The sequence below is a fragment of the Schistocerca serialis genome, chromosome 3 (assembly GCF_023864345.2).
Source record: "Schistocerca serialis cubense isolate TAMUIC-IGC-003099 chromosome 3, iqSchSeri2.2, whole genome shotgun sequence".
NCBI classification, from domain to species: domain Eukaryota; kingdom Metazoa; phylum Arthropoda; class Insecta; order Orthoptera; family Acrididae; genus Schistocerca; species Schistocerca serialis.
The window spans coordinates 621,990,017-622,003,550 of record NC_064640.1 but is presented as its reverse complement, the minus strand read 5'-3'; the positions used below and the strand labels follow the sequence as shown (position 1 = coordinate 622,003,550).

Genomic DNA, 13,534 nt, shown 5'->3' with positions numbered 1-13,534 from the left:
GGAAACATTAATCAATTACATCCACCTTAGCCATGGGCATTATGGGGCTCAGAAATGTTTGGAAATACTGCAGGACTACGTTAGTTTTAACAACATGGCCAGGAGGGTAAAGAGACAGTTGCCTCCTTGTAACAAATGTCAAAAAGTGAAGTACAGTACTATTGTAGTACAAGGAAAGATGCAGAATATTGTTCCTAAAAGAAATGGTGAACTGCTGGCTATTGATTTGTTTGAGATGCTGCCAACAGGTTGAGGGGGTGTGAAGTATGTTCTATTAGCTATTGATGTATTTTCCAAGTTTGTAAAGCTGTATCCACTGAAAAAGGTCACTAGCCAGAAAATAATTAACAAGCTAGAGAAAGATTACTTTGTGAATGTTATAAAACCAGAGAATGTTTGTCTAATAATGGAGCACAATTTGTTTCTAGTGTGTGGGGGAAATTTATGCAAAGATCTGGGATAAAGCATATAAGGATTTCAGTGTATCACCCCGCGGGAGACCTGGCTGAGAGGTATATGAAGGAGCTGGGTAGACTATGTAGGACATATTGCAGTAAAAGGCATAGAACTTGGGCAGAGTACATAACTGTGTTCGAGGATCTAATGAACACAGTGAAGAGTTGTGCAACAGGATTTTCACCCTATGAGTTCATGAAAGATATCAAGCCAGACAATCTAATAGCAGAACACATTAATTTTTCTCCATCTCAAGGCTTGACAAGTCAAGAGAAGATGCAGCTGGCCAGACAGCAAATGTTAAAGAAAGCACATGAGAGACAGAGGAGGCACGGAGAAAGATATAAGACAACCTACTTCACGGAGGGAGATAAGGTGCTATCAAAAAGTTATTTGAATTATACCATGGCACTTCGAGATAACTGGTTGTCCACACCCTAATGCATATAGGTTAGTATATCCAGTGTCCAAAAAGCCATATGGACTGAGAAATGTAATGGAGTTGAAACAATATGTGGTGAAAGAATAAAGGGTAAGGAAGTGAGAGATTCCCATGTACACTACTGTGTCTAGTTAAAAATTTTTAGGTTTGTTTATGCAGCTATAAAAATTATTGGGGGCTATATATATGCGTATTTATAATTGGAGGATTACTTGTGTACTGTGTATGTTGCAATGCCATTGTTTGGTGGTCAACAAACTTCATTATACTGTATGTATTTGCATCAAGTGAATCTGTTGTGCAATGAATTTGCACAACTGGTGTGGGTATGATAGAAGCCTTGTCGGAAAAAGTCATACAGGAACTGAAACCTACTGTATATATAGTCTCCATTGCTGTATAAATGAGTGTGGAGAATACAGAAGCAGGGAGGACTCTGCAAATAGTTTGTTTAAAAATAGTTAAGATTTTATTAAAATTTCTAATGTATCTGTTGAACCTGGAGTTGATACTGGTGTGCAGGTGTAGGATTGTTGCTGGGATACTCATGTAGGGCACTTACCAAATATGCAAATTGTAGAGGCATATGGGAAATAATTAACTTGCTTATTATAAGATGTTAATGAGGGAAGTAAGGGAAAGAACACTAATGGCTAAGTGGATGCATGTAAAAGTTTATGACCTTAGTGAGTTTATTTGCCATTTTTTATTGAATCTAGTTATTCATGGAAATGGCAGAAAAGAATGGGTTCCAAGATATTGCCAAATATTATGTGCAAAAATGATATAGGAATTTATGCAAATATTTGGAGTTTATTTATGTAAGAGGTCCTGATTGGGAACATTTGAGGGGTGAAATAGAATATATTTAATTATACCATGTTTGTGTTTGATTTGTGTGCATGTTTTCCATTTGTATAAACCCCAATAACAGCTGATCAGTGAACACAGGATGTTCCAGGAAGAGTTTGGAAAGCCTGAATCCTGGGAAACATGGGTCTGAATGTCTAGGCAAGATTTAACAGGATTTGATCAAATTTTGATAGGATGGCTTGGCTAACGAGAGGAAGCAGAGTACTGTTGGCTGACAAGTTTGGAAAGCCTGCATTCCAACGCATAAAGCTGTGAACCCAAGGATCTAGTTACAACAACCTCATGCAACTACAGAAACAACTGTGTAAAAAGTGGAAGTGTTAATGTGCAGTAAGTGTGCAACCTACATTTAGAATAACATGGGCATTTATATATTATAAATTTCTTTGCATTTTGCAGGCCGAATCAGCCACAATATGAGACTATCTAATTATATATTTAGGTTGGCTACACTGTCGGACAATGTTTGTACATTTTCTGAAGACAATACTCACACTCATTAACTCACCACTCTAACACTGTTCTACATGTTTTGGTGATATAAATAAAAAGTAATATAGGTTGGCTGTGTTTGGTGCTACTTCATGTTGCCAATACTAAGGTAATGTCTCCATGAAGTGGGGGTATGTAAGGTAATGGGGGATAATATGGCCAGACAGCAGCTTTGCTGGCAATGGAAATATCTGCTACGAAAAAGGATGTAATGTGAAAAGCACAAACACAAGTCAATACATTTATAGACTCATCTTCCCTGATAAAGAGAAGGCAGCATTCAGCAGTTTCAGATGGTTTAAATTACTTGGTTACATAACTGCATATATTACTTTACATGACTTTGCACTTAAGTAAATAATGTAGGGTGCGCTTTTAATGCGAGTCCTTGGATTTGCTGGATACCTAATCATTGAAATAGAAGTCATGTGAAAATGAGCTCTTCTACATAGTTTGTAATTTAAATTTAAAGCACAGCAGCAGAAATAATATGCTCGGCTGGTGTACTTCAATCAAAACGTTTCATAGTAGAATTAAGTTATAAAGATGTGTAGAACAAATGCAAACTAAGTCATTATTTTATTATGAATACACAATTCAGTTTCAATCTTTGTACTGCCAGACAAGTATTTGTATGTCTCATATTTCGTGCAAAGACATCATTAAATGAAGGGAGAGGAGTGAAACTGTGCCAAAACATGGAGTTATTTCTAATTATGTAAATCTGATAGCATGTCATAAATTAGTACTGATTTTAATTTTCCGTGCTTATGAATAAAATTATGTATTAAATGCTGAGTGAAAATAGTGTAATGCAAAATGGACATGAAAGTACTTGTTTTGTGTTTTGATGAGCATTCATAGTTCCTTTGCATAGTGCCTTTTAATTGCAATGAATTATAAAATTATGTGGTGATAAATGTGTGTAAAATTATATAATGTATTCAGGTTTAAGTATTTAAATCTAATGAAATTGTAAATGAATTGTGGCCATGTTTAGGAATTATTTTGATTAACGTAGAATCACGTGACCTGACTCAGGACTGGGGATATGAGTGTGAAAGTGGGACTTTTGGTCATTGTCTGTTGTGGTGGCAAGTTTGGAGTGGCAAAGTGCCACAAATGTAAGCATTGATGCCAGTGTATGCGAATAAATTGTGAAGCAACAACATGAAAGTGTGTAGGTGCGAGACAATAAACCATGTGTACAAATTGCACTGAATATCATTTATCCAGATCGGATTTATTTGTGAACTCTAATATGCATGGCCACAAAGTTAGAAGTGTGTGTGTGTGTGTGTGTGTGTGTGTGTGTGTGTGTGTGTGTGTGTGTGTGTGTGTTTTTAAATAAATAAGTTTCAATCTGAACCTGTATAGTGTACCTCCTTTTTTGCAAGGTTGTGGTATAGACAATTGTGTATTGAATTCACTGCTGTTCAAAGGCTAGCCAATATATGACTCAGTATTAGGGGTGCAAATGCAACTGTTCACTACCAACCCCCTTTGCAGATGAGCCATGTGAAAAAATAGGTAGTGAATGAACCCAAGTACAGTTGCAATATATCAAAGACCTCTTCTTGTCTTTCAAGTCAACAACTACATAACGTCTCAGTCAAAAATGATTCAAATACATTATAGTAATGGAAAGATAAGGTAATTTACAATGGAGAAATACTACTAAAACTAAAATCCATCCTAACAGACCTTGGAAGGCCCAATGGTACCGACCGGCCACCGTGTCATCCTCAGCCCATAGGCATCGCTGGATGCAGATATGGAGGCACATGTGGTCAGCACACCACTCTCCTGGCCGTATGTCAGTTTAAGAGACCGGGGCCGCTACTCCTCAAGTACCTCCTCAGTTTGCCTCACAAGGGCTGAGTGCACCACACTTGCAAGAGCACTCAGCAGACCGGATGGTCACCCATCCAAGTGCATAATTTTTGCAATATCACAAAAAAGTCGGTTTGTTAACATTATATCCAAAGCTTCAGCAGAGTAGATTATAATTTAAGTTACTGAACTACAACAAAACTAGACAAAAAAAATTTAATGCAGGAATGCAAGGTATGATTGCAGATATAGCTGAAGTATAGATGATTTCAGATGAATGAACAGAAAAGGAAATAATACTAACGTGAAGCTCTTGAAATTTTAGATAGTAAATTAATCAAGTAATAACACAGTTTAGCAAAAGATCAATTTTTTTTATATAAATAGTGGCTGCTGTCCAACATCTTAACAGAAAAATCTTTAGCAAAGGAACACTACTTCAAAGATACATTTTGTTGCGCTCCTGGAATGCTTCAGAGGGTAAAGAGGACAGGAAGACAACTAATCTTAATGGTTCTATTAAGATTTGAAGTTGCTCCTCTACAATATGCACTAAGTAGCCTGCAGTAAATCCACATATTTAGATGCTAATAAATCTATGACATACTTGTGTATTAAATGTTGAATGACTAGTTAAAAAACCTTACAAATATTCAGTGAATAGCCAATTAGTGACATAGACAGAGGCAACAGAATAAATGGCAGTTAAAGCGGCGTCTGTTCAGAAATAAGTAAAACTGTCATCACAAAGTAGAGAAAACAACAAAGAGTTGACAATGCAGCAAGGGAATCAAAATAATTGTATGAATTATTGTATTCTTGATGGTTGTAGAATAATTTAATAAATAAAAAGGTTTCCTATATCCATTTAGGGCACCCCCTTCCCAAGGTTTCTTTACGACAGAGGAAGGAATAAACTACCAGTTATCTGTATGCACTGTGAATGTACATTACACATTTTGTTGCCATCTTCGGAAATGCCATTTCGGACTTTGTTATGTAAGTTTAAAATGATGTGTTCTGTATCTTTGGCATATGTTTAAGAATTTTGTAATAACTGTATTACGTATGAGTGTAAATTTGGTTTTCTGTCCTGTAGGTCGATTTGAAAATGGGTCTTGGCCTCAAACTAGTCATCGAATGAAAAATAAAATATTTGCAACTTTGACTAATTTTTCATTCTATGGAATGAATACAGTTTTTTTAATACACCAGTACCAAAGTCTTACAATATGACTTTTGAAATATGAAGAAACATTCATTATTAACCCTCATACTGAATTAATGATAACTAAAAAGGTTGGCTAACAATGGAGAGGGTGAAACAAAGTAATTAGTGAATGAGTCAATCCCAAGATTGCCATCCACAATGTGATTTTACAGGATTACAAAAAGTAGTGTGGATGTAAAAAGACTGCCATTGTTCTTTCGCTTGAGTTTTCTTTCAAAGACAGCAGTCAAAAATTTGTTTCATGTGTTTTGGATAGATGGCTCTTTCTGTTTGACACAGTGGATATCCTGCAACAGCAGTGATACAAGGAAACACTGAAACTGTAAGAAAAGTTATCGTAGATGATATAGTCCACATATAAAATTTGCAGACATCTACAAAAATCCTAAATATAGGATTGAATGCAGTGCAAAACAATTGAAAATGAAATTTTAGGTTCTACAAAAAAATGTGCACGGTGTATTCCTCATTTACCAACACTACAGCAGATATACTGGTGGATGGACTGATGTTTGTTTATTTCTCCTAAATACAATACTGTAACACCTCACTCAACACAAGTTAATGAAGTTCATTTCTTCACTGAACATAAAATTAAGCTTAAATTTATGAATCTCACTCCATCCTTATGAAAAGAATACTAATAATAATTCTGATCTATACATGCTCCTTCATTAAGATTTCAAGATAAAGTTACGAGAATGTATAGGAAGTGAAGCTTCATTCCGTGCATATCAAGAAGAAAACAGTTGGCACCTCTCTGACAGGTAATTATCTGACTTAACAGCACTCATTTAAGATGCAGTGAAATGCAATCTTATTATCATATCAGGTACAGGTGTCAACATGTTTTTGATTTGCACAGTTAATTGTCTTGTGCAATGTGTATACCTGAAAGCAGATGTTTTGAAGACTGAACCTTTTTTTTTCACACTTTCACTATTTAAAAAGTTTAATAATCAATTTTTCCTTATGTCATCATTCACTTGTTCACTATCAACCCATTTCAGCATGTGGCCATTGGTCAAGAGCTTCAAAACTGAAAATTGCACATACAGTCTACAGTCATTGGAATAATATGAAGGGTAAACTTAACTCTTCAGCAAATGCACAAGGATGTTGTGGTGTGTGTTTCCTGTATATTGTAGTTGAAGGAACAATAATACATAACTGACATTCTGCTGTTTTGGCACATAAATGCAAAGGTAACTATGGCAAAGCCACAGAATAAACAAAGTAATTGGAAGTCAAGTCAAATATTTGTAGAACACAGAGCAAATACATTGAAAAAAAAAACTAAATGATGAAATTATTAACTAAACACAGAAATGTATAAATGTTGCAAAGACAATGATTGACAGATGACAAACCACCAACTCATTTCTAATGCAGTGCACCCTTGTGTCTGATAAGCAAACAGTCATATTGACTCCTCAGATGTTGGCACTCACATTCTTCAAATACCGATCTTCAATTTCAGAAACAAAAACAGGGTCAAGATGAATTACTGAGTATCTTTTGCTAGTGAGATTACCCAGGTATGAACATACAAGAAAGGCCTTCCTGAAATTACAAGTTTCAGGTCACACAATGACAGTTAAGTGTAGTGAAATGTTAAAATAGCAAGGGGAATATTATGTAATTGAATCTGTGTGTTTTGTAAGAACATTATTGATTAAGTGGGCTCATACAGTTTGAATTAACTATTGTTTCAGCAATGCATGAAAAATAGTTTTCAGTCAAATATTAGATGATTGGTTACTTAACTGATGAAAGCTATCTTGAAGGATATATCAATAAAAGGATCACCTCAAATGAGTCTTAAGATTAATGACTTACTGGTCTAACAATATAAATGGAAAATAACTTTTTTCAAAAACTTCAACAATTAGACATATTCTAAAACAAAGCAGAAGCATATGATTTTACAGTGCTGGTATCGACAGCTTAGTTGACACATTGTAATTTTTATTATTTTTTTAATTCTGTTAAAATTGTCTAAAAAAAACTTCTGGAAAACATGCTAGTTATTGATAAGCCTTTATTCCAGGATTATAAACAACAGGTTTTTGTAACATTGTGATCACATGTTCAAGTGAAAAGATATACAAAAACACACAGTGTGGATCAGAAGTAAATTAACAATATAAAAAATGTAAGGCACTTAAACCAGATAAAGAGGGAGTGAAATACTCAGGTAGGTAGTTTAACATTAGGCCAGTGAAACAGTAAGATCTCCCAACATTCGGATGACGCAAGACATTAGCATTGTCAGTTAAAATGGATAGTGAGAAATCCAAGAGAAGAATATAACCAAAAATTAGTGGTTGCAGGTCATGCAACTGAACACGGTAAGTCACATTTGTAGATCTAAAAAAGGACATAGCATAAGAAACAAAACAAAACTGTGGGGAAACTAACTTACACTAAAATAAAGGAATAATGGCTCACTGCAAAACCAGTGGAAAACAGCAGTGTGCAGCAGTAAGGTCATACCACCAGATGCAGGTGTGCACACAGCCAAGCACTGAGGAAAAGTGATGCTGGGCAATGTGCCATGAAAGGGCAAGTGAGCAGCAGTGGAATGTGTCGATAGAGGGTACGAAAGTGGTGAGGAAGTTACATTGATATGTTTTTAAAGCAAAGGTTGGGAGCCGTTACATAAACTAGAATGTATAGATAAAAGAAATACAGCATAGGTAATAGAGCATCAGCAGCCTTACATATATATGAAATGATGAAATTATGACAAATACTGTAAAAATTATTAAGATAAAATTATCTGAAAAATTACTTTGATCAAACATCAATAATGTCAAAATTACAAAATGAGCTTAAATTAAGGCTAGTTAAATTATTAAGTATTATTAAATACTCCAGCAGGGATTATAAGAGAGAGATACTGAAAGGGACAAATGAATGTTTCCATAGTATTAAATAATAATTACATGTAAAATGTACAAATACACGAAGAGATAGGCTGATAAAATGAAACAAAATTGCAAGGACCAGTATGCAATAAAAAAGAAGACAGAAGCAAGAAAAACAAATAAAATTAAAAAGACCAATCATGAAAGACATTATGGTGGGAGCACTGCTACAGAGGGCACAGACAATCAGAATCTGGAAAGATGGGATAATGACTAAGTTCTGACTGTTCAAGGTGTGGTCAGGAAACTTTAAGGAGTGCAAGATTAGGACTTCCTCCAAAATGTTGAGGATATTGCCTTTGTTACCATGGCATAAAATCTTTAAGCTTGTTGTCAGGTCAGAAGTAGTGTCCAGTATCACGTAAATCGGTGGTAATATCGGTAACAGGAAATATCTCGTCAATAAATTATTCCAATTAACCTTCCTGTGGCACAAATTTGGTTTATTTGGATATTAAAGATATGCGTACATCATTACCAGTAGATAAAGTTCATAACATCATACACGACAGTCAGTGGCCATCCTACTGACAAAATTCACGAAGCCATTCGACTGCTAGACCTGGTTCAACTATTTTAGGTTTCGTGATAGCTTTATCCTACAAGAACAGGCCTGCGACAGGTTCGCCCTTGTCCTTCGATCTTGTTAACATTTTTATCATTAACTTGGAAAATGATATGTTTCATCAACTTACAAGATTTTCAAACAAACTACTAGCCTGATATTGCTACACTGATGTCATTCTATTTTTCTCCATTGGGTCAAATGAGGACTGTGAGTCCTTCATGAAGGAGCTGAAGAACTCTTATTCGAGTATACAGTTTACTATTCAATATAGCAGTCAGGGTTCACTTTCATCTTTAGACCAGTTAACCACTCTGAGGGACTCCGAGATTAAATATGACTTAACACAAAGCTATCCACCATGGATGTGGAGATCCACCAGACACCCAATCACCATGTCGGTTATAAAAAAAAAAAAAAAACTGCTTTTAGATTGCTCCTTTAAAGACTACATACTGTTCCTATTGACGCCTTTTACTGTGAATTGAACATGATTAAGTACATTGCTTACTATAATGACTACAGATCTGTTTTTGTTGTTAATAAGGCCATCCAAAAGAAAATTAACCCTATTCTTTTCCCTATTCAACAGCAAATAACTGTCACAAGTAAATTAGTCTAACAAAAAGACAAATTTTCACAGGATATCCCATTATGGCAGAATCTCCAAAACAATTAAAAGGAAAAAACTAAAAGTAAAAGGTATTTCCCCAGTGTCTTGTATTCTGAGAGGTACTGGCATCCGGTTCTGTCACAATGAGCAGGCCAGTTTCAACATATTTGATTTGGCAGGTATTTATTACATTTTTTGTAACGACTGTTCAGTTACATTGTATGAACAGAACACAGTTTCTGCATTCAATGTAAAAAACATTTAAGCCTCACAAGTTCTCAATCTGCTCTTACCATCCACTTACATAATACTGGACACACTTTCTGACCTGACAACAAACTTAAAGATTTTATGCACTGGTAACAAGGGCAATATCCTCAACATTTTGGAAGAAGTCCACATCTTGCACTCTTTAAAAGAGTTTCCTGAGCATGCCCTGAACGGTCAGTGAGAACTTAGGCACCATCCCATACTTTCAGATTTTGATTACATACGCACTCCCCTAATCGTGTTCCCACCATGATCTCTTTCATTATGGGTTTTTTAACTTTAGTTTATTTGTTTTTTCTTGCTTCCATTTAATTTCTTACTGTGTACTGCCCATGCAATTTGGTTTCCTTTATCAGCCTACCTCTTTACATATTTGTAATTTTTATGTGTCATTATTACTCTATACTCTGGTAATATTCAATTGCCCCTTTCAGTACAGTTCTCTTATAATCCACATTGGGATTTTTAATAACGTTTAACAATTTTAACTAGCCTTATTTTAAGTTAATTTTATAATTTTGACATTATTGATCTTCTTCTTCTTCTTCTTCTTCTTCGTCTTCTTCTTGCAGATTATTTACAGGTGGTACTGCTTTCCATCTCCTGTCGCCATTTGTGTTCGACCAAAGTAATTTTTCAGATTATTTTATCTAAGTAATTTTTACAGTATTTGTCATAATGTCATCATTTTACATGTAACAGTTCTGTTGCTCTATTACCTATGCTGTATTTCTTTTATTTATACATTCCAATTTATTTCACGGCTCCCAAACTTTGCTTTATAAACATCCTCTTTCAAGCCCTCTATTGACACATTCGACTACTTCTCATATGTCCTCTTGTGGCGCACTGCCCAGCATCAGTTTTCCCCAGTGGTTGGCTGTGTATATACCTGCATCTGGTGGTATGACCTTTCTGCCGCACACACAGCCATAGTCACTACATGTGACTCCTTGCTGTTTTTCACTGGTTTTGCAGCACTGGTGAGCCATCATTCCATTATTTCAGTGTAAGTTAGTTTCCCCACAGTTTTTTGGGTTTCTTATGCTAATTCCTGTTTTAGGTCTACAAACACGACTTGCTCTGTTCAATTACATGGCCTCCAACCAGTTATTTTTGGCTATATTCTTTCCCTGGCTTACTCACTCCCCATTTTAACTGGCAACGCTAATGTCTTGTGCCATTCGAACACTGGGAGACTGTGCTGTTTACTGGCCTAATGTTAAACTAACTACGTGGGTATTTCACTGTGTCTTTTCTTGGTTTAAGTACCTCACATTTTTTGTGTTATTAATTTGCTCCTGATCCACGTTATATGTTCCTGCAAATTTTTTCACTTGAAGATACGATTACAATGTGATAAAAACCTGTCATTTATAATCTTGGTACAAACGGCTATCAACAGCTAATGCTGTTACCTGAAACTTTTTTTAGAAGATTTCAACAGCTCTGGAAAAAAAAAAAAAAAAAAAAAAAAAAAAAAAAAAAAAAAAAAAAAAAAAAAAAAAAAACAAAGCCGAAGACAGAGCAAAAAGGCAACTCTTACTCACATGATATTAGCCTTATGGATTGTAGTAACCTTCTTTCGTCCTTGCTTTTTTGCATATTCAAATGCATATCGTGCCACTCTTTCAGAATTTTCCTGTGTCACTACCTTCATACTTTCGATTACACCTGTAACACTCTGAAAAAAATGTGTAAAATTAAGATTGTCTATCAGGTGAGAGATTATATAAAGAAACTGACATCGTTAATAATATGTTCTGAGACAATGTGTTCCAGTGTGATAGACAACAATGACAACTCACCTTAACTCTTCATAGTGAAGGCTACATAGAAAATACTGTAACTGGTAAACAACATTGTTATTTAAACATGAAACATTATGTGGTATAAATGAGAAGTGACAATAATAATATGACATTAGGATGCAAAGGTGAATCAGGGATAAAGGAATGTAGCAGATACAATCACTATACCTGGTACATTGGGTGAGCACAAATGACTTGAAATTTTCTAAAGATGAGAGGATAATACTGTAACCATAACTGTTATGCTATACTGGTACTGTGTAATTAAGGCAATACTTTCTGTACTGAACTTTTTGACAGAGTAAGTAGGTGTAAAGAAAGTAGATAAGGATCACTAAAATGCGGAACTTGTGACAATTCCCAAGATGAAGATCCTTTTAATGACAATAAGTACTGTGCACACAAAGACATCATGATGCAATCAGGATTATAGATACCCAAAATGAGGAATCTGAATGCACAAATGAGGCATGACATAGACTTTGAAACATTGGCATGTACAGACCATTCACAGGGTTATGGAAGAAAGGAAGAGCTACTCCCAACAATACGAGTTATGTGGGTTCCAAGGTGCTCAAGAGAATTTCAGTAGTTGGATGATGACCAAGCCCTGTTCACTAAAGTCAACAGATAGGCTGTTATGACACAATTAATATCCATTTTCACTTTAATAGCATAGAACAGTAAGGGTTGAAAAACAAGTCCAATAGCTGGGAAAAATTCCAGTTAGAAGTTATGTATGCTTTTGGTAACAACTTGCAGAAAGTCTGCATATCAGAATAACAAATGAAGCTGAGTCATGCTACTCCGGAGGTACACAGTCATATGTACATAGAATTCTGGCATGGTGTCATGAGGTGAACCAAATTATGTTGGAAACCGACAACTTGCACCTAATTAAACAAATCAGAAAACTGTGCATCTGAGGCGAGAAGATTTTATCAAGCGAAACTAACTCATCAAGGCAACATATTGAAAATAGTAGGTCAAAATAAATTATGAGTTCCTACTGTTGTTATCTATGGAAGTCATGAGCAACCACTACAAGCTTTCATTCGCAATACGATGGGTAAGGAGGGATGAGAGGTAGGAGTTACTGTGAGCCATGAATGTCAATCCTCATAGCATGAGGTAGGTGCACGTCTACAAAAATAGGTTCATCATCAACCTTTGACACCATTTTTTGCCATCAGATATTGGAGAACTAAATCCGCAACTTTAGATACCATAACCATCAAACAGCAAACAAGCCAGCCAATAATTTGCACACAATCATCACCATTGCCAATTTGGACAACCAAAAGAGAAAGGTGTGTCAGGAGCACAAGGACTCTAAGCCAATATGCCTCCAAAATGGACATGTAGTGAATTTCCTCTGCTCTTGGCAAGAAGGGTGAACAGAATGATGAATATTACTCTCAAAGATTTCATCCACACCACAATTATTCCATACAAAATGACTGCAAACAAATACAGCTGACACATACCGACCAAGGTCACTCCTAAACACGCTGTAGCCATTTCCCTCATCAAACAGAGGTTCCAGCTACCCACCTGGCTGCCACCAAAATCATAAAAACTAAGCTCAACATTTATACACAGAGATGGGGTTCCCACAAATAAGACAAACCAGCAAGTAACACTGAATAAATACTGGGGATCCACTTATCAGTCACCACTCTTTGTGGAGACACTAAGTGTCTGGTAATTTGGAAGAAGGGGATAAGACGCTGTGAGATGACATTCATTTGTCAGAAGCCTTGTTCCTTTCCTGTGGTTGTTATGGACACTGAAGAGAGCACATGGTGTTTCTGCATTGAGTAGTGATGCCTGAACAAAAAGACTGAATGCTAGCTGATTGAGATGGACATGTCGGAGCAGGAAACGAGTTCCTTCGTAATACCTGATAACCTCTATGATTTACATAAAAAGAAAATTCACTCACAAAAAGTGTGAGACAACTGTCTGCAGCACTTGCCTTCTGGAGGCAAAACATTTAATACATACACATATAGATG

At 35.7% G+C, this 13,534-nt stretch overlaps 1 protein-coding gene across 3 annotated transcripts in view; it reads right to left on the bottom strand.

The window, feature by feature from the left end:
• Nucleotides 1-13,534, bottom strand: part of LOC126470511 (isocitrate dehydrogenase [NAD] subunit gamma, mitochondrial) — a 120,128-nt gene that overhangs the window by 63,439 nt on the left and 43,155 nt on the right. For all 3 annotated transcript variants that reach the window (XM_050098409.1, XM_050098411.1, XM_050098410.1), the window contains exon 6: nucleotides 11,256-11,389. In XM_050098409.1, coding sequence (XP_049954366.1) covers nucleotides 11,256-11,389 — 134 coding nt within the window. The remainder of the gene's footprint in view (nucleotides 1-11,255; nucleotides 11,390-13,534) is intronic.